General features: G+C 43.7%; 1 protein-coding gene across 1 annotated transcript in view; it reads left to right on the top strand.

The window, feature by feature from the left end:
• Positions 1 to 631: 631 nt before the first annotated feature.
• LOC117519453 (ceruloplasmin-like) overlaps positions 632 to 27125 on the top strand; it is a 41421-nt gene continuing 14927 nt past the window's right edge. Inside the window, exon 1 of the mRNA XM_034180798.1 lies at positions 632 to 766. Within this exon, the coding sequence (XP_034036689.1) occupies positions 632 to 766 (135 nt within the window). The remainder of the gene's footprint in view (positions 767 to 27125) is intronic.

Here is a 27125-nt window from a genome sequence, read left to right as displayed (position 1 = left end):
AATCCTAGGATCAAGGTATCCTTACAATTCAGCTACAGCTCTCACATAGGATTAAATTTACATTTGCCATGTGTTACAATATTTTAGATTAAAGAAGAAGAGGAAGAAGGGTGTTGCGCAGAGCTGCAGTAACTACAGAGGCATACAGTTGATCAGCCACAGCATGAAGTTATGGGAAAACAAAGTGTGGAGCCTGCGGTGAGAAGAGAGAGATCTGTGAGCAGCAATATGGTTTCATGTTGAGAAGGAACAACACAGATGCAACATTTGCTCTGAGAGTGCTGACGAAGTATAGCAAAGTCCAGAAGGTGGTGCATTGTGTGTTTGTAGATTTAAAGGAAGCTTATGATTTTAGTGCTGAGAGAGGCGCGGTGGTACTGCATGAGGAAGTCTGGAGTGCCAGAGAAGTAAAGTGGTGGTGCACGATATGTATGAGGCGACTGCAGTGAGATGTGCAGTAGGCATGATGGATAGGTTCAACATGAAGGTGGGATTACATCAAGGATCAGCTCTTGGATCTTTATTTTCAACGGTGATGGACAGGTTGGCGGACAAGATCAGATTGAAGTGTCCATGAACAATGATGTTTGTCAATGACATGATCAATAGTAAGAGTAGGAAGTAGCTTAAGATGAGCCTGAAGAGATGGAGATATGCTCTGGAGAGAAGGGGAATGAAAGTCACTCAGAACAAAGTGGAGTACAGCTGTGTCACTGAGGAGGAGTCTGGCAGAATGATGCTGTTGCAAGGAAGAGATGTGGTGAAGGTGGATGCATTTAAATACTTGTGGTGAACTTTTCAAACTGGAAAGAGTGGTGGAGAGGTGGAAAAAGAGCAGAGCGGATAACAGAAGCAGCCACAAGATGTCAGGAATCGAGGAGGCTTAGCACAGTAGGCAGGTGAACACACATGCAGACTCACGACTCAGATGTGGGATAAGAAAAAAGACTTTATCAAAAAACAGGCTGAGGTCGATACCCAGGATGACAATCAGACAGGCGGAGGTACATACAGTCGTGAGGCGGAGGTGTGGTCAAAAATGAGGTAAACAAAAAAACGAAGTTCAGGCAAGAGTGGTCAAAAAACAAGTGAGGGTCGTACACGGCAAAAACACAGAGCTATGACAAAATAAGGTGGGCTTTGAATAGGCAAATGCACAAGACAGGAGGCACAATGAACTAGCAAGGAACACTGGAACTCATGGGGCTTAAATACAGGGAATAATCAGGGCATGATGTGAAACAGGTGCAGGGAAGAAGGCGTGGTCGGACGAGATAAAGGTGAGACGAGAGTGGAGTGAAGGGTGGGCGTATCAAACAAAAGCAACAGAAATGTGATGTGACAAGACAAATCCCAAACACCTACGAAATAAAGATACATAAAATCCAATTGTGAGCAGGACACGGAATTAGCAAATGTAACAACTGCAAAAAATCAACAGAAAATAAAAGTGGGGGACTAAACTAGACCAGAACTCAGCATGTGGCTGAAGAATAACAGATAACCACCAAAGACTAATGTGATAAAACAGAATGACAGAGAAACAAGGAAATAAAAGGCAGAGACTAAACTAGAACGGAACTCACTTTGTAGTAAAAGTAACACAGAACATCAACAATCAGGGCCAGACAGGAGGACAAAGAGAAGGAAGCAGACTAAGACTGGCGGGCAAACCATGACACAAGAAGACAATCCTGCACTTTTTGTATTTTTTCTTTTTTGGACATCCCACTGCTAAAACATAAGGTAAATTACAGTTTAGGAATAATTATAAAGTTTTTACTGTACCGACCAATAACTGATGGACAGATACAGTTGTGTTCAAAAGTTTACATACCCTGGCAGAATTTTTGCTTTTTTTGGCCATTTTTCAGAGAATATGAAAGACAACACAAAAACTTTTTTTTCACTCATGGTTAGTGGTTGGGTGAAGCCATTTATTGGCAAACAACTGTGTTTCCTCTTTTTAAATCAAAATGACAAGAGAACTACCCAAATGAACCTGATCCAAACTTTACATACCCCTGTTCTTAATACTGTGTTGCCCTCTTTAACATCAGTGACAACTTGGAGTCTTTTGTGGTTGTTGTGGACGAGGCTCTCTGATGGTAAAGCTGCCACTGAATATGTCTTGGACTTTATTTAAATTTATTACAAAGAAATGCAAACAGTATGACACTTTATGGTAAATCTGCATGGAGTAGACAGTTCTCAAAAACTGAGTGACTGGTCAAGAAGGAGAAGAGTGAGGAAAGCCACCAAGACACCCAGACAACCCAGAAGAAGTTATGGGCTTATGTGGCTGTGATTGGAGATTTTATGCACAGCGCAAGCTTTGCATTTTGTATCACCAGTTATCCATCTTCATGGTGAAGTGGTATAGAGGAGGATTTTCTTAAAAAGAAGACCTGACAGTTTATCTACAAATTGCCAGAAGGTACATCTGAGATGCAAGCCTAGATTTGATCTGTTTTGGTGAAAGAAAATCCTTCTCTGCTCTACTGTACTATGAAGCTAAGAGTAGTGATGCAAAATGCAAAGCTTGCACTGTGCACAATTTCTCCAATCACAGCCACATAAGCCCATAACTTCTCCTGGGTTGTCTGGGAGGCTTGGTGGCTTTTTTCACTGTTCTCCTTCTTGCACAGTCACTCAGGTTTGAGAACTGTCTCCTCCATGCAGATTTACCATAAAGTGCCATACAGTTTTTCTGTGAAGGCTCTCAGTTGTCCAGGTGGTTTCCATAGTAGAGAAGCTTGAATCTTCGACTGGACTGGGTTGCTTGACACGAGGACATTTTGCTTCAAATCGCAGAAGCTTCCTCAGCTAAAATTCTTGCTCTGGTAGTCTGACTTCTGCCTGACCCTTGTTGAGAAGAACAAACAGAAGCCACAAAAGCTGGAGTTTTTAACCTAACCAGACGCCTCCTACCAACAGTCAGACTGCTATTGGCTAGTGACTAAACAATTACTTTAATTAGCACCTATTGTGCTCTAGCTAGCACCCTCCTAATGACAGGATAGCTGTTCCTCCTAACGATGGGACTGACGCCCCTCCTGATGGCGTGAATGACTCATTACCATGAACAAAAGACTGAAACTGCTTTGACCTGAGTACCACATTGTAAACAGGGGACAAAGTGTGTCTCAGATTCCCTCCCCGGTTTAGGCTGGGTTTCAACTGTTTCACATACAATGCCTCCTTCACACCTTTCTCAAACCATTTCTTCTCTCTGGCTAAGATTTTAACTTCCTTGTCCTCAAATGTGTGGTTAGTGTCTTTAAGGTGGAGATGAACTGCAGACTGAGGTCCACTGGCGCCCTCTCTGCAGTGCTGGTATAGCCTTTTGTGTAAAGGCTGCTTAGTCTCACCTCTGTAGTGTTTGTTACAGTTTTCCTGACATCTGATAGAATACACTACATTGCTCTGTTTGTAACTAGGGATCCTGTCCTTAGGGTGAACTAATTTCTGTCTCAAGGTGTTAACAGGTTTAAAGTAAACTGGGATTTTGTGCTGTCTGAAGATCCTCTGTAGTTTTTCCCCTACTCCTGCTAAATAAGGGAGAGACACACAGTATTAAGAACAGGGGTATATAAACTTTTGATCAGGGTCATTTGGGTAGTTCTCTTGTCATTTTGATTTAAAAACAGGAAACACAGTTGTTTGACAAATGGCTTCACCCAACCACTAACCATGAGTGGAAAAAATGGTTTTTGTGTTGTCATTCATATTCTCTTAAAAATGGCCAAAAAAGCAAAAATTCTGCCAGGTTATGTAAACTTTTGAGCACAACTGTATGAGGACTGTCAGTCACACAGAGGTGGTCAGTAGGCCACCCAGGAAACCCAACACCCAACACAGTGTATGCACAGACAGACCTCTGACTCTAACAATCAGGTCTGCATGATTACATCCTCCACAGACGTTTATTGAGCACACACCTGCACACCTCACTGCTTTTGATCCAGAAGGAGTGTTATTAGCCAGATGGGTTGAATGTGTAGACATGCAATTAGGTCCACCAGAGGCTTCATTACACTGAAAGAGACAGGCGGAGAACAGACAGGCCTGGAGTTCATGTCATTCACAGCTTGCCTTCATACAGCACATCACGATCTGAAGTCAGCAGGTGGCTGTCGATACTGAACCCAGCATCACCGTTTGATGAGGCAGACTCACGGTAAGCATTACAGACAACATTTTTAACTTGTCGCAGAGAAAAACAGAACTTGTGTTGTGTGGGCCGCTGAAGAGGAGGTACTGCTGGCCCACCACCACCAGTCGGCGCCCTGCTTGGAGTGCGGGCTTCAAGCATGAGAGGGCGCCGAGACAACAGAGAGTGACAGCTGTCACTCATTTACACCAGCTGTCACCAATCACCACCTTCCCTACAAAAGCCGGATTATTACTCCACCTCCTCGCCGAGAACTCAGCTACCGTTAAGGTAATTCTCTGAAATTCATACTTTCTGAGACTAATTATTGTTCTGTGTGCAGCCGTATTCCTGAAGTCTGTAATAATTGGATTGGCGTACAGTGAGAGTCTGCGACGTCTTCGCCTCTCACTCCATCCAAGGAGCAACTGTCAGGAGCTGCACGGGTGATTCTGTATCGGAGGTGGAGGTTTTCCCTCCCTGAAGACCTGTGGGTGAAGGATTACTGGGTGTGTGGATACACACTCACCATTAACTGTTTTTTTCATCTTCTGCCAGCAGTACCAGGGTCTGCAACAGAAGACGGTGACCACCTGGGGACTCAGGACTTGGCGGCTCCGGTGTTCTTCAGGCCGTTGGTGGTGGAAGCTGTGTGGGTCCCGGCTCTTCGATCGCCAGAGGTCTCCTATCTTCGAGCCTGCCCGCACGTCACCTTGTGTTTAATTGGCATTATATATTTTTGTCTGTATCCAGTTGTGCGTTTCACAACATTAAATTGTTACTCTTTGTCTTATCCATTGTCCGTTCATTTGCGCCCCCTGTTGCGGGTCCGTGTTACGACACCTTCCCAACAACTTGTCCGACACTGGCTGGTACAATAATGAGGAGAAGCAGAGATGAAAGAACATCAACCATACAGCATCCAGACAATCAGATGTGTTCACATCCATCCTTGTGTTGGATACATTTTTGCTGCAAAGGTTTTGTTTGGCCACTGTTGACATGATTTGTTGTTGGGTTCTTCAGCCCTGAGAAATGTGCAAGATTAGTAAAATGTCATATTTGGCATTGCCTCACAATAGAAGTGATACTCCTCATCTGAGTCTGCGTAAGTATTCATTTGATGCAAAGTCATTTCAGTGATATCGCAGCAGAATCCTGCAAAGAGACCTCGTCGTTGCCAAGGGTTACCAATTGGCATCCATGCTGCACAACCATATTGTAAGAGAGGAAACCTCAGAATCCCACTGGCAAGTACAAACCCAAATCAGGGAAAAGTATGGAAAATGCAAAATAATAATAATTCTTAAATTTACCTTGAATTTTATTTAATTGCAGACAGTATGAACCCAAGATATTTCATGTTTTTGTTTTGTTTTTCTGGTGAACTTCATTTCTTAACATACTGTAAATCCAATCCAGCATTTAAGGCCTGTAACACATTCCAAAAAAAAAAAACCTAGGAAACAAACACATTTACCACTTTATAATGTTGTCATTCTGACAGGTGGGTTTGGTAGGAGACAACCAAACCCGCCAAGTATTCACAGTAGAGGTGGGCAATACTGGGAATTTTGGTATTGATCTGATACCAAGTAAATACAGGCCCAGTATTGCCAATATCGACACCGATACTTTTTCATATTTAAGCTTCATAGATCCAAAGGATGCGCTGCTCCGTGTTGTGTGACACAGCGCAGCACTGCTCTTACAGACAGAGAGTAGAGTTTGATGACTCTGCGTGCGCAGCAGTCAGTGCGTGCGGGAGAGAAAAAAGCTTGAGTATCGATCTTTTTACACAAGGATCTTTCAGTATCAATACCAGCGTTGGTGTCATTATTATCGATATTAGGATCGATCCGCCCACCTCTAATTCACAGAATACAAGGAATTTGACTTCGGTTTGAGCTGCACTCTCTGTCCGGGCATGTATAAATATACACTAAACATGGAATAATTCACATATAATGTGTTGAAGCGTTTCAGGTGTTGCTTTGTCCCGTTCTCCCTGTAAAAAGATCTTAAGGTGTGCAACAGTACAGGGTTGTCATTGCAGTTTTCATTTCAAAATTCACCACACATTCTCTGTTGGGGAAAGGGCAGGGCTGCAGGCAGCCGAGTTCAGTATCCAGACCCTCTTCTACTGCAGCCATGCCTCTGTAATGTGTGCGGAATGTGGTTTTGCATCATCTGGTTGAAAAATGCACAGACATCCCTGGCAAACATGTTGCTTTGAAGGCAGCACATGCTCTGACTGTACTATTTTGTATTAATACTGTCATCACAGAAGTGTAAATTACTTTTGCTAAGGGCACTGACCCACCCTCATACCAATGCAGACGATAGTCCTTTTCATCTTTGGTCTGAAGCACACAGCATTCATTTCTTCCAAAAAAAAACATCTGGAATACTCACTCCTTTGACCACAATACACACTGTCACTGTGTGATTGTCATCCAACTCAAATGCTGCCGACCCGAGACATGAACACCACTGCTGAGCAAGGTTAACAGGTTTTTTTTGCACAATAAAGTTTAAGTAGCATTCTCCTGCAAAAATATCATCGCTAAACACTTTGTCCACTGACCTCATGATTCCACAAGTTATTCCCAGCTGTCTGTTGTCCTCATAGCAAAGCACCCAGAGACATGAATGACATTGCTGAGATCAGTGGATCATTCAACAACAACCCCCAACCCACCTCATTAGATGCCTCACCAAATCTGAACCTCTCATATACTGTCAGACTAAAAAAAAAAAAAAAAAAAACACACACACACAACACACTGATTTTTGCACTGTAAAGTTTGAATTTTCATTTATGAACTGTAACTTTGTGTTTTATTTTTTGCCTGATTACTAGCCCTAAATTGCCCCCATCCCAACTTTCTTGCATTGTGTTGCAGACCTGAATGCATATTGGACAATGGATCTCTATTAACAATAAAATAGAATAAAACCAAAAAAATCCGCACAACCTGAACGCTCCCATGCAAAAAGCTTTATTAGGTACAAATACTAGTGACGCAGCCCTTCTTCAGACATGAAGAATGACAGTCAGTGTCACTAGTATTTGTATCTAATGAAGCTTTTTGCACCGGAGCGTTCAGGTTGTGCGGATTTTCTGGTTTTGATCTGTCTTTTTTGATCCAACAGGCCTTTTGTATACATCCTGGATGTGCGTGTCTTTTCTAATTTACCTGCAATGAAACAGAAGTCATTTTGTTTGTTTATTTGTCTCCATACACTCCCCACTTTCTGTGATTTTGGACCTGTAGATGCATAACTTCCTTGAGGTAGGTAATTACATGACTATCCTCTGCAAGTGGTCAACAGAATTATCATGGTCATAAAAGGAAGAAAGCCTGTTCATGTTAGATGAATGGCTGATTTACTCTGCATCCTGAAAATATTCACAGCGCTTAACATTTTCCACATTGTTTTATGTTACAGCCTTACTCCATGCCTCTGGATGTAATTAATTTTTTCCTCAAAATTCTACAGATAACACCCCATAATGATAATGTGAAAAACTCTTTTTTTTTAGATTTCTGAAAATGTATTAAAAATATAGAAATCACATGTACATATTAGCTCAGGTGCCTCCTGTTTCCACTGATCATCCTTGAGATGTTTCTACAACTTAATTGGAATCCACCTGGAATAAATTCAGTTGATTGGACATGATTTGGAAAGGCACACACCTGTCTAAATATAAGGTCCCACAGTTGACATGTCAGAGCACAAACCAAGCATGAAGTCAAAGGAATCTGTAGACCTCTGAGGCAGGATTGTCCCGAGACACAAATCTGGGGAAGGGTACAGAAACACTTCTGCTGCTTTGAAGGTCCCAATGAGCACAGTGGCCTCCATTATCCATAAATGGAAGTAGTTCGGATCCACCAGGACTCTTCCTAGACCTGGCCCCCAGTCTAAACGGAGCAATCAGAGGGAGAAGGACCTTAGTCAGGGAGTTGACCAAGAACCTGATGCTCACTCTGTCAGAGCTCCAGCATTCCTCTGTGGAGAGAAGAGAACCTTCCAGAAGGACAACCATCTCTGCAGCAATCCACCAATCAGGCCTGTATGGTAGAGTGGCCAGACGGAAGCCACTCCTCAGTAAAAGGCACATGGCAGCCCACCTGGATTTTGCCAAAAGGCACCTGAAGGATTCTCAGACCATGAAAAACAAAATTCTCTGATCTGATGAGACAAAGATTGAACTCTTTGGTATGAATGCCAGGCGTCATGTTTGGAGGAAACCAGGCACCATCCCTACTGTGAAGCATGGTGGTGGCAGCATCATGCTGTGGGGATGTTTATCAGCAGCAGGAACTGGGAGACTAATCAGGTTTGAGGGAAAGATGAATGCAGCAATGTACAGAGCCATCCTGGATGAAAACCTGCTACAGAGCGCTCTTGATTTCAGACTGGTGTGATGGTTCATCTTTCAGCAGGACACAAAGCACACAGCCAAGATATCAAAGGAGTGGCTTCAGGACAACTCTGTGAATGTCCTTGAGTGGCCCAGCCAGAGCCCAGACCTGAATCTGACTGAATATCTCTGTAGAGATCTGAAAATTTCTGTGCACCGATGCTTCACATTCAACCTGATGGAGCTTGAGAGGTGCTGCAAAGAGGAAAGAACAAAACTGCCCAAAGATAGGTGCACCAAGCTTGTGGCATCACATTCAAGAAGACTTGAGGCTGTAATTGCTGCCAAAGGTGCATCAACAAAGTATTGAGCAAAGGGTGTGAATACTTATGTACACGCGATTTTTCTTTTTATTACCTCTGTCAAGGACATAAAATCATCAGCGTTTATTTATTTGACTTTTAGCAGGATTACATCAAAACTACTGCACGTATTTTTATGAAATTTGCACCACAGATAGATGTTAGGCCATGGAAGACTCCACTGAATTTTGGAGATGATCTTGATGCAGACTGGCAGATGTCTTGTTTGGAATAAATTTGCAAAAAGTTCAAAAAATTTTTCATGTTATCATTATGGGGTGTTGTTAAACACCCGTTGTTTACCCGTTGTTGTACCGATTAGCCAGACAAAGGGACAGAGCTGGAAAGGATGTGCAGCAGGTTAGGGTGGTAAAAGATGCACATGGTAATGTGCTGACAAGTGAGGAGTGTGTGCTGAGAAGGTGGAGGGAATATTTTGAAGAGATGATGAATAAAGAAAATGAGCGAGAGAAAAGGCTGGATGATGTGGTGAGAGTAAATCAGGAAGTAAAAAAGATTAGCAAGGAAGAAGTGAGGGCTGCTATGAAGAGGATGAAGAGTGGAAAGGCAGTTGGTCCAGATGACATTCCAATGGAGGCATGGAAATGTCTAGGAGAGATGGCAGTAGAGTTTCTAACCAGATTGTTTAATAAAATCTTGGAAAGTGAGAGGATGCCTGAGGAGTGGAGACGAAGTGTGCTGGTTCCTATTTTCAAGAACAAGGGTGATGTGCAGAGCTGCAGTAACTACAGAGGCATAAAGCTGATCAGCCACAGCATGAAGTTATGGGAAAGAGTAGTAGAAGCTAGGCTTAGAAAACAGGTGAAGATCTGTGAGCAGCAATATGGTTTCATGCCGAGAAAGAGCACTACAGATGCAATGTTTGCTCTGAGAATACTGTTGGAAAAGTACAGAGAAGGACAGAAAGAGTTACATTGTGTGTTTGTGGACTTAGAAAAAGCTTATGATAGGGTGCCAAGAGAAGCGTTGTGGCATTGTATGAGGAAGTCTGGAGTGGCAGAGAAGTATGTTAGGGTAGTGCAGGACATGTACAAGAATAGTGTGACAGCGGTGAGATGCGCAGTCGGAATGACAGACTCATTCAAGGTGGAGGTGGGATTACACCAAGGATCAGCTCTGAGTCCTTTCTTGTTTGCAGTGGTGATGGACAGGTTGACAGATGAGATCAGACAGGAGTCCCCATGGACTATGATGTTTGCAGATGACATTGTGATCTGTAGTGAGAGTAGAGAGCAAGTTGAGTCTAGTCTGGAGAAGTGGAGATATGCTTTGGAGAGAAGGGGAATGAAAGTCAGTAGAAGCAAGACTGAGTACATGTGTGTGAATGAGAGGGAGCCCAGTGGAATAGTGCAGTTACAAGGAGTAGAAGTGGTGAAAGTAGATGAGTTTAAATATTTGGAGTCAACTGTTCAAAGTAAAGGAGAGTGTGGTAGAGAGGTGAAGAAGAGAGTGCAGGCAGGGTGGAGTGGGTGGAGAAAGGTGGCAGGAGTGATTTGTGACCGAAGAATATCAGCAAGAGTGAAGGGGAAAGTTTACAAAACAGTAGTGAGACCAGCTATGTTGTATGGTTTAGAGACAGTGGCACTAACAAAAAGACAGGAGGCAGAGCTGGAGGTGGCAGAGCTGAAGATGTTGAGATTCTCTTTGGGAGTGACAAGAATGGACAAGATTAGGAATGAACATATCAGAGGGACAGCTCAGGTGGGACGATTTGGAGACAAAGTCAGAGAGGCTGTTGTGTGTGGGCCGCCAGAAGAGGAGGTACTGCTGGCCCACCATCAGAGGGCGCCCTGCCTGAAGTGCGGGCTTCAGGCACGAGAGGGCGCTGCCGCCAAGGACGCAGCCGGGGGTGACAGCTGTCACTCATTACCTCTTGACAGCTGTCACCCATCTACTCAACATCCTCTCACTCTATAAAGACCAGACGTCATCTCCACCTCGTTGCCGAGATATCATACTTCATTGGAGGTAATATCCTCAGCCATTTGTTTTACAATATATCTGTATATTGTGAGTGTTTGCAGGAGTACCGGTCCTAAGTTTGTGGAGGCTGTGCAGGACGGCACTCTTTTTCCTCTGAGGGATCGCTGCAGCACATATTGAGTGAGAGGTGGAGGTGGCATTCCCACCGCTGTTGTTACGGGGTGTACACACACCCACACTTGACTGTCTTTGTTCTCGCCAGCAGTACCAGATCCGACAGTCGGGGACGGTGATCACCTGGGAATTCGGGACTTGGCGGCTCCAGTATTCACCAGGTTCAGTGGCGGCAGAAATCGTGTGGTTCCGGCTCTTCTCAGGACAGACGTCTTCTATCCTCGAGCCTGCCCACACGTCACCTTGTGGATTGACTGTAATTATATTCTGAGATTGTCTGTATGTTCGTTGTGCACATTTCACAACATTAAATTGTTACCTTTTGGCTCATCTATTGGCCGTTCATTTGCGCCGCCTGTTGTGGGTCCGTGTCACTACACTTTCACAACAGAGGCGAGATTTAGATGGTTTGGACATGTGCAGAGGAGGGACCCAGGGTATATAGGGAGAAGGATGCTGAGGATGAAGCCACCAGGCAGGAGGAGAAGAGGGAGACCAAAGAGGAGGTTCATGGATGTGCTGAGAGAGGACATGCAGGTGGTTGGTGTGACAGAGGAAGATACAGAGGACAGGGTGAGATGGAAACGATTGATCTGCTGTGGCGACCCCTAACGGGAACAGCCGAAAGACAAAGAAGAATAAGAAGATCATTATGGGGTGTTGTGAGTAAAGGTTTGAGGGAAAAATGTATTTACTCCATTTTGTAATAAGTCTGTAACATAACAAAATGTGAAAAAAGTGAAGCTCTGTGAATACTTTCCAGATACACTGTATTTGTACCTCTGTATCGCTATTAATATAACAGTGACCCTTTCAGTCTAAAAATCCTTTACAGCTAAGTGAAAAATACAATCCGTTTTCAGAATAATTGTCATATCTCACTGAGAAAGAGACTCTGAGCCCCGGGGTTTGGGCCCATTTAAAGTGAATATGAAGAGAATAGTAAATCTGAGCTTCACACTCCAGTGAACAAAAAGAGAAACGATTTCTAAATGTTTGAGCATCTTATTTGAATTCTCTGCACAGTGTAGGAAAAAGCATGTTTTCTCAGGCATTCTAGTTCAGTAAATGGCAGCAAATGGGTTGTTGTTCTAGTCAGAGGCATCCAAAGAGGTTTTTAGCTGAATGAATACGTGGTGCAAACATGAGAAATGAGATTAACATGTCCTCACATGATCCATAATGTGTGTGTGTGTGTGTGTGTGTGTGTGTGTGTGTGTGTGTGTGTGTGTGTGTGTGTGTGTGTGTGTGTGTGTGTGTGTGTGTGTGTGTGTGTGTGTGTGTGTGTGTGTAAGTAGAAAGCAGATTCCTGGTCTGTATTGTTTTTTATGTCCGCTAAGAATGTATTAAAATAATCAGCGTTTATTTATTTTTTTATTTATTTACTTATCTAACTTTTAGCATGATTACTTCAAAAATACTGCATGGATTTTGATGAAATTTTCACCACAGATAGATATTAGGGATTGGAAGACTCCATTAAATTTTGGAGGTGATCCTGATGCGGATCCAGATTATGGATCACGATTTCACTTCGTATAGGCTTTGAAGAATAACATCAAAACTACTTCACAGATTCTCACCAGATTTGAACCACAGATAGATAGTAGGCCATGGAAGACTCCACTGAACTTTGGCGGTGATTCAGATTCAGATTGTTTGTCAATAAAATCAAAGTTTATTAAGTGTATACTGAGAAGTGCACAGAAATATCTAACTGTACAAAGTGTACACTAACAAGTTCGCAGAAAAGTCTAACTATATAAAGTGTATAGTTTCAAGTATGCAGAAACATCTTTGTATACTAAGTGTATACTGACAAGTACACAGCGAACATCTAAGTATACTAAGTGTATCCTGACAAGTACGCAGAGAAACCTAAGTATACTAAGTGTACGAGCTCTGTTAGAAAAGTATCGGACCTTTTATTTTTTTAAAAAACCTGATAGATTTGAATCACGTGTACTCGCATGAGCCAACCTTGAACCTTCATGCGCATGCGTGATTTTTTTCACGCCTGTCGGTTGCGTCATTTGCTTGTAAGCAGCCTTTGTGTGAGGATGGGTGGAGTCTCTTGTAATTTTTTTTCTTTGCAAGGAAATGGCAGAACGACTGGAGCAGCGCGACTGCATCAAATTTTGCCACAAACTGGCCAACAGCCAGGTGGAAACCATTCGTATAATTCAGACGGCTTTCGGTGACGATCCTTTGGGCATCACACAGATTAAGGAGCGGTACAACTGGTTTAAAGACATCCGCACAATGGTGGAGAGCACACCGGGCTCCGATCGGCCATCAACATGCTGAAACGACCGGATCATTTCCAAAGTGAATGCTGTGGTGATGTGGGACCGTCGTGTGATTATCCGAGAAATTGCGGAAGAGGTGGACATCAGCACTTTTTCAGCACATTCCACCGTGAAAGAAGATTTTGCCATGAAAAGAGTGGCGACGAAATTCATCAGCACGAAGCTGATGGCGCAGCAAAAGCAGCTCTGTGTTGAAGCCTCACAGGACATTGTGGCATGTCCACCTCTTGCACCATTCGGAAGATTCAGAAGGCTTTCGGTGGCTTTTCAGTCATGTGACTATCCGAGAAATTGTGGACGAGGTGGACATGCCACAACATGTCCTGTGAGGCTTCAACACGCTGCTTTTGCTGCGCCATTAGCTTTGTGCCAATGAATTCCGCCGCCACTCTTTTCATGGCAAAATCTTCTTTCACAGTGGAATGTGCCGAAAAAGTGCTGATGTCCACCTCTTCCGCAATTTCTCAGATAATCACACGACGGTCCCACATCTCCACAGCGTTCACTTTGGAAATGATCCAGTCATTTCAGCGTGTTAATGCCGATCGGAGCGCGGCATGCCCTCCACCGTTGTGCGGATGTCTTTAAACCGGTTGTACCGCTCCTTAATCTGTGTGATGCCCATAGGATCGTCACCGAAAGCCGTCTGAATCTTCCGAATGGTTTCCAACTGACTGTCGCCCAGTTTGTGGCAAAATTTGATGCAGTCGCGCTGCTCCAGTCATTCCATCATTTCCTTGAAAAGAAAAAATGACGAGAGACTCCACCCATCCTCACACAAAGGCTGCTTACAAGCAAATGACGCAACCGACAGACGTGAAAAAAATCACGCATGCACACGAAGGTTCAAGGTTGGCTCATGCAAGCACACGTGATTCAAATCCATCAGGTTTTTGAAAAAAATAAAAAGGTTCGGTACTTTTCTAACAGACCTCGTATATTGATGAGAACGCATTGAAAATCGAAGTATTCTAAGCGTCTAGTCTTCTGGTTTGCCAGAGTGTCCTTGGTTCAGATTGCTGTTAGACTAGAAAAGCCCTAAGGTTTCTTGGGCAAGCAGGGGTGCCAAAAAGGGGAGAATAAGGAGAATGATTCTTGGGGCCCATGATTGACAGGGGCCCAGAGAGGCCCCTAATACAATTATAATACTGACAAAATAATATGATACTCAGTAAGAAACTTACAATCACACATATATTTTATTTACAGTGTATTGGTAACACTAAGTTATTTGTTTTGGAAACACTTCTCAACCCCCCCCCCCCCACCCCCCACCCACCAACGTATATTTATGTAAAATGGTTCAGTCACCTTTTCCATCAGACAGCTGCAGAAACTTTTCACAGACAGTGAGTAGAGGAGCAGATGACAGGATGTCTCAGAGCTCAGGAAACAAAAAAGAAAAGAAAAAAGTGAAAAGGAGAAAGAAGCAAAGGGTTGGCAGTATATCACACAGTTCTTTCATTGGCAAGGTGGGTTTGTTAGTGGTTCATGTGATGGAAAGTTCTGGAATATTAGCCTGTTGTCTGTTCCTAACTTTGTCCATAGTTTATGAGCTAGCTCACATTTCTCCCCATATTAGCTCCCATTTCTGATGAAAACTCTGGATTTATGCATTTCACTGTTGTTTTAGTTAAATAATCAATGTAGGCAAACGTTTAAACGGTCAAGCTGCTCTGCTCAAAAAATGATGCATGTTCTGAACAGACACGTCAAAAGCAGCAGCAGCCATATGTCAGTCCACCCCCCAAAAAAGCACAAGTATCCCCTGAGGAAGGAAGTGAGCAGTGTTGAATTAATTGATTATTATGGAAAATAAACATTAAAGAATAAAAAACTGTTCTGAAATAAAAAAACACCTAGAGTCTGTATTTATTTCAGAACAATTTTAATGGTTTAAAAAGCATCAGCTATCATGGAAATATAATGTTTGGCCGATATCAAATCTATCATTTTGCTCTAAAATTCTGGAAAAAGTGGTGTCACGGCAGCTTGTAGACTATCTTACTGAGAATAATCTCTTTGAGCCGCTGCAGTCTGCTTTTAGAAAATATCATTCCACAGAAACAGCTCTCACTAAAGTGATGAATGATCTTCTGCTTACAATCCATTCGGACACCACTACAGTTCTGTTGCTGTTAGATCTCAGTGCTGCATTTGATACAGTGGATCATCATATTCTACTTGATAGGCTGGAAAATTATTTTGGGATTACTGGGAGTGCCCTTGCATGGCTGACATCATACTTGGCCAGTCGTTCTCACTGTGTTTTGTACAGTAACACTACCTCTAACCTTAGTGACATGAAATTTGGGGTTCCCCAGGGGTCTGTCTTAGGCCCCCTGCTTTTCTCCCTTTATATAGCACCCCTTGGGCACATATTGCGGCATTTTGTGATTACCTTTCACTGCTATGCAGTTATATATGCCGATAACTGTTTGTAATCTCGTTCACATAAAATCCTTAGAAGATTGCCTTGCATCAGTGAGAAGTTGGATGTCTAGAAACTTCCTACTTTTAAACTCTGATAAGACTGAAATGATGGTTCTTGGTCCAGTGAGACATCGGCATCAATTTGACCAGTTAACACTCAGCCTAGGCTCGTGTGCCATACATCACACTGACAAAGTGAGGAACCTTGGGGTAATTTTTGATCCTTCGTTGTCCTTTGGTCTCCATATTAGAAATATTACTAGGACTGCTTTCTTCCACCTGCGAAATATAGCAAAGATTCGTCCCATCCTGTCTATGGCTGATGCTGAGACCCTGATCCATGCGTTCATCTCTTCTAGATTGGACTACTGCAATGTTCTATTTTCTGGTTTACCGCAGTCTAGCATTAGGGGTCTCCAATTGGTTCAGAATGCTGCAGCCAGACTTTTGACACGAAGCAGAAAGTTTGACCACATTACACCCATTTTGGCGTCTCTTTACTGGCTTCCTGTCCCAGTGAGATCAGATTTTAAGGTTCTGCTACTAACCTATAAAATTATTCATGGACTGGCACCTCCCTACCTAGCTGACCTAATTAAACCTTACGTACCGGCCCGGGCTTTACATTCTCAGGGTGCAGGACTACTTTGTGTCCGTAAGGTGAATAAGACGTCTGTGGGTCACAGAGCTTTCTCTTATCGTGCCCCTGTTCTGTGGAATGATCTTCCTGCGTCAATAAAACAATCAGATTCTGTGGAGACTTTCAAGTCCAGACTTAAGATGCACTTATTTTCCCTTTCATATGGCTAGCATACTGGTGCAGTTTTGTTTTACATTTTTTACTCTTTTAATTCATTTTATAATTGAAGTGGGCCGCGGCCTCAACTTCACCTAAATTCTGGGTCTTTTAGTGAAGCTTAGGGCTAGCGGCCGGCGATCACCTTAGTATTTCTTCAGTTTTTCTTGTTGATTAATGCTGGCAAATTATACAGTATTTTTTGTCTTTCTGATGCCTGATTCTGTTTTTTCTCTGTTTAAGGTGCAGCTCCATCCAGAGATGGGAGTTGTGTTTGTGCTGGCGATCCTCCTGTCCAACAGCAATTCTTGTATATTTATCCGTGAATTGTTCTGTGAATTATTTCTGTAATTTATGTTTGTAGCATGGCCCAAGCAGAGGGTCACCCCTTTGAGTCTGGTCTGCTTGAGGTTTCTTCCTCAGAGGGAGTTTTTCCTTACCATTGTTGCTCTGGGGGTTGGTAAGGTTAGACCTTACCTGTGTGAAGCTCCTTGAGGCAACTCTGTTGTGATTTGGCGCTATATAAAGGAAATAAATTGAAACTGAATGTTTGGTTAGTAGTTTGGGACTCTCATCCCCCTGCTTTGCAGTAGGAACAGAGAACATTTCTACTGCATGCAGATGGGGTGCTTGCTCTCAAGCCAATCAGAGAAATGTTTACATTTTCTGGAAATCAGAAGATTAAAGAGCAACAACCATATATACCCTCATATATGTATTTTTGTCAATCCAGAGTATCAGTCTTGCAGCAAATACTGTAAATGAATTTCATTGTATTTTTAGTGCTTCTCTTACCAAGTAACTGTCAAAAGTTTTTCTTTTCACAGATATGGTGTCAGGAACTGTGAGGACTTGGCACGACAGGCGGGTGGACACAAATGCAGACTCATGGCTCAGAGGACGGATTTAGAAAAAGGTTTAATTCAAAAAACAGGCTCTGGTCCATACACAGGGTCACAAGCAGGCAGGTGGAGGTACAGACAGTCATGAGGCGGCGGCGTGGTCAGTAACGAGCAGAATTCCAGCACGGGCAAACAGGTGTTTCGGAGGAGGCAAAAGCGGAGTCAAAAAACAAGCAGGGTTCAGGCACAGAGAAGCAGGTTAACTGGCTCAGGCAAAAGGCAAGGTCAAATCAGGCGAAGGTCATACACGGCAAGAAAAACAGGCTATGGCAGAAAACACAAGAGACTTGGAACGAGGCAATATGCACAACGAACTAGCAGTGAGCTGTGGAAGACAAGGGGTTTAAAAGCAGAGGATAATCAGGGCGTGATGAGATGCAGGTGCAGGAAAGGAGTGGCTGAGTGAGACAAGAGTGGAGTGACAGGTGGGCGTGTCAGACAAAAGCAGAAAAAAGAGGAATATGACAGTGACAGAACAAATGTTAAACAATTAGGAAATAATGATACCAAGAATACAAATGTGGGAAACAGAATAAACAAAGGCAGAAACAGAACAGAAAATTAAAGGCTGGATCTAAACTAGATGAGAACTCAACATGTGGCAGGAGTGTACAGAAAACCCTGATTTACACATGTGCTCAAGACAGTGACTGAATAACCAGAAAGTAAAGGATGAAGACTAAACTAGAACAGAACTCAATAAGTGGCTGCAGTGTAACAGATAATCCTCAAAACCTAATGTGATGACACAGTATGACTAAATAAAAAGCAGAGACTAAACTAGAACAGAACTTAACGTGACTGAAGTGTAACAGATCATAAAACCAAGACCAAAGTGGAAGAAACAGAAAATAAACACTCAGAGCTAAACAGAAGGACCAAGACAGGGAAATGGACGGAGAGTGGGGGACAAAACCAGATTCTGGGCAGGTCCAGGGGTAAAACCTGACATATGGGAATGATAGTCAAAAATATCATTAAAATACATAGTTTTATTGAAAAGAGTATCAAAGGTTCCCACCGGCCTGGAGGCTGGATATACGGAGACCCAGTAAGATTTCTTTTCATAGGGCCCAAAATCCCTTGCGGTGCCCCTGGGGGCAAGTGTACTTTCATAAAGTAAAAAGTGGGCTACAAGTGTACAACTACTACCTATAAGTTCAAATGTAGTGCACTGTAAAATAAAAGTTGTGCACTCACAGTTTATTATTCATATACCGTACTTAAATGTACACTGTCATAAAAAGACTCAGGGACAGCTTTCTACCCAGAGCGATCACTGCACTGAACAATAACAAATCACTCTAATCCACAGTTTCCACAATTGTATATAATTCTTGTTTTACATTTTACTTGGTCCACATTTTATTTTATTTTATTTTACCTTATGTCTATATTAGTTGTAGATATACTCTGAATAATTTACCGTTAAATGTCACTATCTTTTATATTGGCTAAAAATTACTCGCACCACGGAAAGCACCTTTTTGGAGTTGCACTCAAATCTTTTTGTAATGCAAATTACAATGACAATAAAGGTGATTCTGATTCTGATTCATAAACTAAAATATGGACCACTTTAGTCCCAAGAAGGATGAACTACTACACTTAGGGAATAACCCTGTTGTGTCTGATTTGCGGACATTCATGCTGGTTATACGAGGTCTGTCAATAAAGTATAGGTCCTTTTTATTTTTTTCAAAAACTATATGGATTTCATTCATATGTTTTTACGTCAGACATGCTTGAACCCTCGTGCGCATGCGTGAGTTTTTCCACGCCTGTCGGTGACGTCATTCGCCTGTGAGCACGCCTTGTGGGAGGAGTCATCCAGCCCCTCGTCGGAATTCCTTTGTCTGAGAAGTTGCTGAGAGACTGGCGCTTTGTTTGATCAAAATTTTTTCAAAACCTGTGAGGCACATCGAAGTGGACATGGTTCGAAAAATTCAGCTGGTTTTCGGTGAAAATTTTAACGGCTGATGAGAGATTTTGAGGTAATACTGTCGCTTTAAGGACTTCCCACGGAGCGGGACGTCGCGCAGCGCTCCCAGGCGCCGTCGTCAGCCTGTTTCAAGCTGAAAACCTCCACATTTTAGGCTCTATTGATCCAGGACATCGTGAGAGAACAGAGAAGTTTCAGAAGAAGTTGGTTTCAGCATTTTATCCGGATATTCCACTGTTAAAGGAGATTTTTTTAATGAAAGACGCGCAGGCGGATTGCAGTGTCGGCTCGCTCCGCCACAGGAAAAACACCTCCGTTGGAAGCCTTAAGAACAAGTTGGAACATGTCCAGCTGTTAAACAATTTCTCATATACTCACTCCACTGAAAGCCATCAAAAGCCGCCTGGATTTTACAAATGGTTGTCAACACGGAGGTGTTTTTTCTGTGGCGGAGCATCGCAGGGGCTGCGAGCCGACGCTGCAATCCGTCCGCACATCTTTCATTTAAAAAACCTCCTTTAACAGTGGAATATCCGGATAAAATGCTGAAACCAACTTCTTCTGAAACTTCTCTGTTCTGTCACGACGTCCTGGATCAATAGAGCCTGAAATGTGGAGGTTTTCAGCTTGAAACAGGCTGACGATGGCGCCTGGGAGCGCTGCGCGACGTCCCGCTCCGTGGGAAGTCCTTAAAGCGACAGTATCACCTCAAAATCTCTCATCAACCGTTAAAATTTTTACCGAAAACCAGCTGAATTTTTCGAACCGTGTCCACTTCGATGTGCCTCACAGGTTTTGAAAAAATTTTGATCAAACAAAGCGCCAGTCTCTCAGCAACTTCTCAGACAAAGGAATTCCGACGAGGGGCTGGACTACTCCTCCCACAAGGAGTGCTCACAGGCGAATGACGTCACCGACAGGCGTGGAAAAAGTCACGCATGCGCACAAGGGTTCAAGCATGTCTGACGTAAAAACATATGAATGAAATCCATATAGTGTTATGTGGGCCGCCCAAAGAGGAGGTACTGCTGGCCAACGCCAGAGGGCGCCCTGCCTGTAGTCGGGTTTCAGACACCAGAGGGCGCAATCACCACCCAGGAGCCAGGACTACCAGCTGTCAGAAATCTCTCATCATCATCCCATCCCATATAAGACTGGAGGAGACACCACATCTCTGCCGAGATATCAGTTTACCACTCAGGTAACCTCTCAGCCATTTTTGACTGTGCCGTACGCACGTGATCTTTTTCTGAGTGTTTGCAGGAGATCCTGGTGACTGCTTTCAGCTGGTGCTGAGTTTTGTGGTCCGTGTATGAGTGACATTCTTCACCCCTCACACCAAAATGGATAAGTAGCTCTCAGGCTCTGCAGTACTGTGTTTTTGTGTCGGAGGTGGAGATTCTCCCACAAAAGGAACTGAACTGAATTGCTGATTGTTCTGCTGGGTGTGCACACACCCACCATTAACCTGTCTTCTGTTCCTGCCAGCAGTACCGGATCTGACAGCTGAAGTAGAGGCCACCTGGGGACTCGGGACTTGGCGGCTTCGGTTTGCTGCAGGTCTTCGTTGGCGGCGGAACCTTGTGGGCCCCGGCTCTTCTCTGGATAGGCGTCTCCTACCCTCAGACCTGCCCACACGTCACCTGTTGATATTTGTAATTGACTGTCTAAAAATAGTATTCGACCTGTTGTGCACATTTGCCACAATAAATTGTATTTATTTGACTACCCACTGACCGTTCATTTGCGCCCCCTGTTGTGGGTCCGTGTCATTACGCTTCCCCAACATATAGTTTTTGAAAAAAATAAAAAGGACCTATACTTTATTGACAGACCTCGTACGGTCGCAAATTGAGCTTTATGGCTATTTGCGACCATATAACAGCTTGAACGTCTGCAAATCATCAGACACAAGGGGGTTATTCCCATTCTAATCCAATTCCATCATTTGCACAGTTTATTTTTCTGTAGGTAATTCAGTCGGTGAAGCTTACCGTGAGGCAACATCACTCCAACAGCGGTCAGGGCGTGGAGTAATCATCAAATGTGAAAATCTATCAACTCCATCAAATATGAAACAGTAATTCTGTGTCACAATCCACATCAGTACTTTCATGCGGTCGCTTAAATTCACCCATTTTGGCGGCGGCGGCGGTACGCGACTTTCTCTTGTTCTCAGCTAACAGCGCTATCAGCTAGCAGCACGCGCAGCTGGTGTTCTGTCAAATTGTGCATCTTGTTGCATAAATTGACAGTTCCGCATCCCAACAGTATTGCACATGCATAATTGCGTGGAGGACAGGAATAATATTCAACAGGAATGACATCTCGTCAGAACACCGGTCAGGGCGCGGAGTAATACATCCAAATGTGAAACGTTGAATATTTTGCCACCGTTACCCCAATATTATACGATCTGAAATCTCACACACTTAATCAGATTCGCAGAAAAAATGTAACTGGATTAGAATTACAAATAAACTTACAAATATACTTCAGATTTACTGCAATTTATTTAATAAAATAAACTCTTAAGTAAAGTTTTCAGAACACAAATGTTTCCAACATGGGTTTTTATTCCTCCGAGTTTTCCGTCATCTTGAAGGCAGCATTGCTACTTTAAGTGAAACAAAGCAGTCATTTCATGTCTCGTTGTCCCTCTAACGGCCCGTTCTGCCATCCAGCCCGACCAAACCATCCAAATCATTCCTCAGCTCATTGTTCAGCCGATCCTTTTTAATACCACTTTCCTTAATCACTGGATTTAAAGAGTAAAATCCTCTCCGTTAAATAGTTTGCATTGAGTTTGATCAGGCTTAGCGCAGAGGGAGAAACGATTTCACTGTGTGACTTTAAAGCTCCACACAAAGGTTCATAATTACTTTGAAAGGTGAGCTAAAAGGCCGTAAGTGACCTGAAAGAAAAAGTGGAACATTGTGGAGAACGTGTCCGACACTGAGGAGGAGCGGCGAGTGGATATCAGACTGTGTCCATAATAAGGGTCGATTAAAGGTGCAATTAGTGAAAATCAGCAGGCATTAATGAAGGCTGCGTGCTGCTAATTGAGTGACGGTAAAAAGCGCGAGTACTCTTTAAGGGAAAAATGAAAGACAAACGGTGCATGTGGCACTCTCTGGGGAATCTTAATCTGCTGTTATTGAGTGTAGCTGGAAAAAAAGAAACCCTGACATCCTCAGAATCAAAGTCCCCGGCTTCGCCTGCTGATTGCTTCAAAGGCTGTCAGCTACAAACAAGCGCAAGGTCATTCAATCGCAACAACACATGAAGTGTTTTTCTCAATTTCAATTTCAATTTCAATTTATTTTCATTTATATAGCGCCAAATCACAACAGAGTTGCCTCAAAGCACTTCACACAGGTAAGGTCTAACCTTACCAACCCCCAGAGCAACAGTGGTAAGGAAAAACTCCCTCTGAGGAAGAAACTTCAAGCAGACCAGACTCAAAGGGGTGACCCTCTGCTTGGGCCATGCTACAAAACATAAATTACAGAACAATTCACAGAACAATTCACGGACGAATATACAAGAAATGCTATTGGTGCACAGGACAGGAGGGTCATGAACACAACTCCCATCTCTGGATGGAGCTGCACCTTAAACAGAGAGAAAAAACAATCGGGCATCAGAAAGACAAGAAATACTGTATAATTTGTCAGAATTAAAAAACAAGAAATACAGAGAAATACTAAGGTGATCGCCGGCCACTAGCCCTAAGCTTCACTAAAAGACCCAGAATTTAGGTAAGGTTGAGGCCGCAGCCCGCTCCAATTACTAATAAAATGAATCAAAAGAGTAAAAAGCGTAAAACAAAACTGTACCAGTATGCTAGACATATAAAAGGGAAAATAAGTGCGTCTTAAGTCTGGACTTGAAAATCTCCACAGAATCTGACTGTTTTATTGAAGCAGGAAGATCATTCCACAGAACAGGGGCATGATAAGAGAAAGCTCTGTGACCCACAGACGTCTTATTCACCTTACGGACACAAAGTAGTCCTGCACCCTGAGAATGTAAAGCCCGGGCCGGTACGTAAGGTTTAATTAGGTCAGCTAGGTAGGGAGGTGCCAGTCCATGAATAATTTTATAGGTTAGTAGCAGAATCTTAAAATCTGATTTCACTGGGACAGGAAGCCAGTGAAGAGATGCCAAAATGGGTGTAATGTGGTCAAACTTTCTGCTTCGTGTTTTGAACCAATTGGAGACCCCTCACGCTAGACTGCGGTAAACAGGAAAATAGAACATTGCAGTAGTCCAATCTAGAAGAGATAAATGCATGGATCAGGGTCTCAGCATCAGCCATAGACAGGATGGGATGAATCTTTGCTATATTTTGCAGGTGGAAGAAAGCAGTCCTAGTAATATTTCTAATGTGGAGGCCAAAAGACAACGAAGGATCAAAAATTACCCCAAGGTTCCTCACTTTGTCAGTGTGATGTATGACACACGAGCCTAGGCTGAGTGTTAACTGGTCAAATTGATGCCGATGTCTCACTGGACCAAGAACCATCATTTCAGTCTTACCGGAGTTTAAAAGAAAAATAGTAGTTTCTCAATTGTGTCACCAGGAGAGATGAACGAGGGAAAACTGAGATGTTTGAGCGCCCACTTGTCCTTGACTAAACTCCACTCGAACTTTCAGGTTTTCAGTTAGGATGGCCAGCTGGCAACTGAAAATGAGGCTTTGAAACTCCACCAGGATGTTAACGCCCCCCTACTGCCTTTTTTGCTTTTGTTCCGTGTTACTATCACGCTGGACGTTAAGGATTGAATCCTAAATAAAAGCCATCTTTAATCCCTGTTTGTGCACTTTTAAGTTGCAGCCCAGTGATGTTACAGCAGCTAAAAATCCCTGTTGGGTTCCACTCATCCTGCAGTTACCTTTAACTAAAATATCATTTTTTAATTGTTGTGGTTTATTAACTTGGCCATGTGTATTGCAGGCACAATGCTTGAATGCTGTTTTTCATCATCAGTCACACGCTGCACGCTCAGCATTCTATGCTGTCTGTGAGTATGTGCATTTACAGCTGGGTTCATAAGTATTCGGACAACCACACATTAAAAAAATCTTTGTGCACCACGATAATGGAATTGAAATGAAACAAAAAGCATTTGAGGGTTTATGCATAATCAAAAGTCTGTACTCTGAGATAGAAGTTTAGAATATTACACTACTAACTAGGCTGTTCACCCGTGGGGAACCAGGGGTTCCAGATGTGGTCGTTTGTACTATATACAGATGACAGCTGAGTTTGGGGGAAAATATGTTTACACTTCTGCTACATTTTTCAAATATTTAGATAGAGAAATGTCTTTGCTTTTGTAAAAGTCTTTATTGAAGGTTGAATCTGTTCTCAGTTATGCTTAAATTTCTAAACTTAATTCTTGTCATCAATAAGCTTTTCTGAAGTTCCTGTCTGGAATGTTAGAGGATGGACAGACTGATAAATTCTGTCAGGTCTGCAGCAACCTCACATGCTTTTATTTTGAAAAGCATCTTATTGTGGAACTGCAACATAAACAGACATTCTTTTCAAAAATTACTGATGAAAGTTTGCTCTTTCTGGGTTACAGTTGATGCTCTGGGTAATCAAACACACAGAGGCCACTTACCTTTTATTATATGGATGCATGTTTAAGTGCAATGTAAGAATATCTGCATGCGTTGAAAGCAGAGATGAGTGGAACATTCCAACATACAAATGAGAACATTATTTTCCATTGCTCGAATGGAAAACAGGCATTTGCTTTATGACACCTAAATGCATCATAGTCGAGGCAAAGCCTGCGTGCTGCAGATGTCTTCCTCCTATCATGAATGCTTTTTTTATAAAAAGGTAGTGGTATCAAGGTGTCTTTATTATCCCCAATGGGGCAATTTGTTGTGCAGCCAGCAGATAGAACACATTCATACATACATAAACTTAAACATAACATGATCTTAAATATGGCATGAAAACTCACCAAACAGTAGACATAAAAATACAACATACAGTAATAAGAAAACCTAGTGAAAAACCACTCGTGATATTGTTTAAAAACCTAATGACAGTGGGTATAAAAGAGTTCTTGTTGTGAAAGTGTAGTGACACGGACCCACAACAGGGGGCGGTAATGAATGGACAATGGATTAAGCCAAAAAGTAACAATTTAATGTTGTGAATTGCACAACGGAATACAGACAATTGCAGTTGAGGAGTACAGTCAATCATACACAAGGTGACGTGTGGGCAGGCTCGAGGATAGAAGACGTCTGTCCAGAGAAGAGCCGGATCCCACACGGCCTCCACCGCCAACGGATCTGAAGAACACCGGAGCCGCCAAGTCCTGGGTCCCAGGTGGCCACCGTCTCCAGCTGTCAGACTTGGTACTGCTGGCAGAAACAGAAACAGTTAATGGTGGGTGTGTGGATACACACCCAGTAATCTCTCCATACTCAGTTCCTCCGGGAGGGAGAACCACCACCTTCAGAAACCAAATCACCCGTGCAGCTCCTGTCAGTCACTTCCCTGGAAGGAGTGGGAGGCGAAGACGTCGCAACTCACACTATCCGCCAATCCAGCTACAGACTGTATCCACAGGATGAACGTCTGCACACAGAACAATATTTAGTCTTGGAAATTTACAGCAGAGAAGGTTACCTGAGTGGTAGCTGATTTCTCGGCGGGGAGGTGGAGTTGCAGTCCGGCTTTTATGGTGATGGCAGAATGAGTGACAGCTGGTGCTGTTGACGAGTGACAGCTGTCACTCTCTGTTGTTCCGCACTTCAAGCAGGGCACCCTCTGGTGGTGGTGGGCCAGCAGTACCTCCTCTTCAGCGGCCCACACAACAGGACCCCCCCCCCCCCCCCCCACCAGGCTTGTCAGGGTGTCGGGTGTAGAAATCGGTCAGGAGGGCCGGGTCCAGGATGAAGCTCCTCTTCACCCAGGAGCGTTCCTCAGGTCCGTACCCCTCCCAGTCCACCAGGTACTGGAACTCCCGACCCTTCTGACGGACGACCAGGAGCCGACGCACGGTCCATGCCGGCTCCCTATCGATGATCCGGGCAGGAGGCGGCGCAGGTCCAGGGGTGCAGAGTGGTGAAGTGTGGTAGGGCTTGAGGCGTGACACATGGAAAACAGGATGAATCTGCAGTGAAGCTGGCAGCTTCAGCTTCACTGCCGGACTGAGGACTTTCAGGATAGGAAATGGTCCAATAAACCTGTCCTTGAGTTTTTGGGACTCAACCTGAAGAGGGATGTCCTTGGTCGACAGTCAAACCTCCTGCACGGGCTGGTATGCAGGGGCCGGGGAACGCCGGCGGTCTGCATGGGCCTTGGCCCTCGTCCGGGCTTTGAGCAGGGCAGAACGGGCAGTACGCCACACCCGACAACACCTTCTGAGGTGGGCCTGGACCGAGGGCACCCCAACCTCTCCCTCCATGAGCGGGAACAATGGGGGCTGGCACCCCAAACACACCTCAAACGGGGAGAGGCCGGTGGCAGATGAGACTTAGCTATTGTGGGCGTACTCGATCCAGGCCAGATGGTGGCTCCAGGCCGTCGGGTGCGTGGAGGTCACGCAGCGGAGGGCCTGCTCCAAGTCCTGGTTCGCCCGCTCTGCCTGTCCGTTCATCTGAGGATGGTACCCGGATGAGAGACTCAAGGTGGCCCCCAGTTCCCTGCAGAAACTCCTCCAGACTTGAGAGGAGAACTGAGGACCACGATCAGAGACG

This window comes from Thalassophryne amazonica, chromosome 10 (genome assembly GCF_902500255.1).
Source record: "Thalassophryne amazonica chromosome 10, fThaAma1.1, whole genome shotgun sequence".
NCBI classification, from domain to species: domain Eukaryota; kingdom Metazoa; phylum Chordata; class Actinopteri; order Batrachoidiformes; family Batrachoididae; genus Thalassophryne; species Thalassophryne amazonica.
This window is presented reverse-complemented; position numbering and strand designations above follow the sequence as displayed.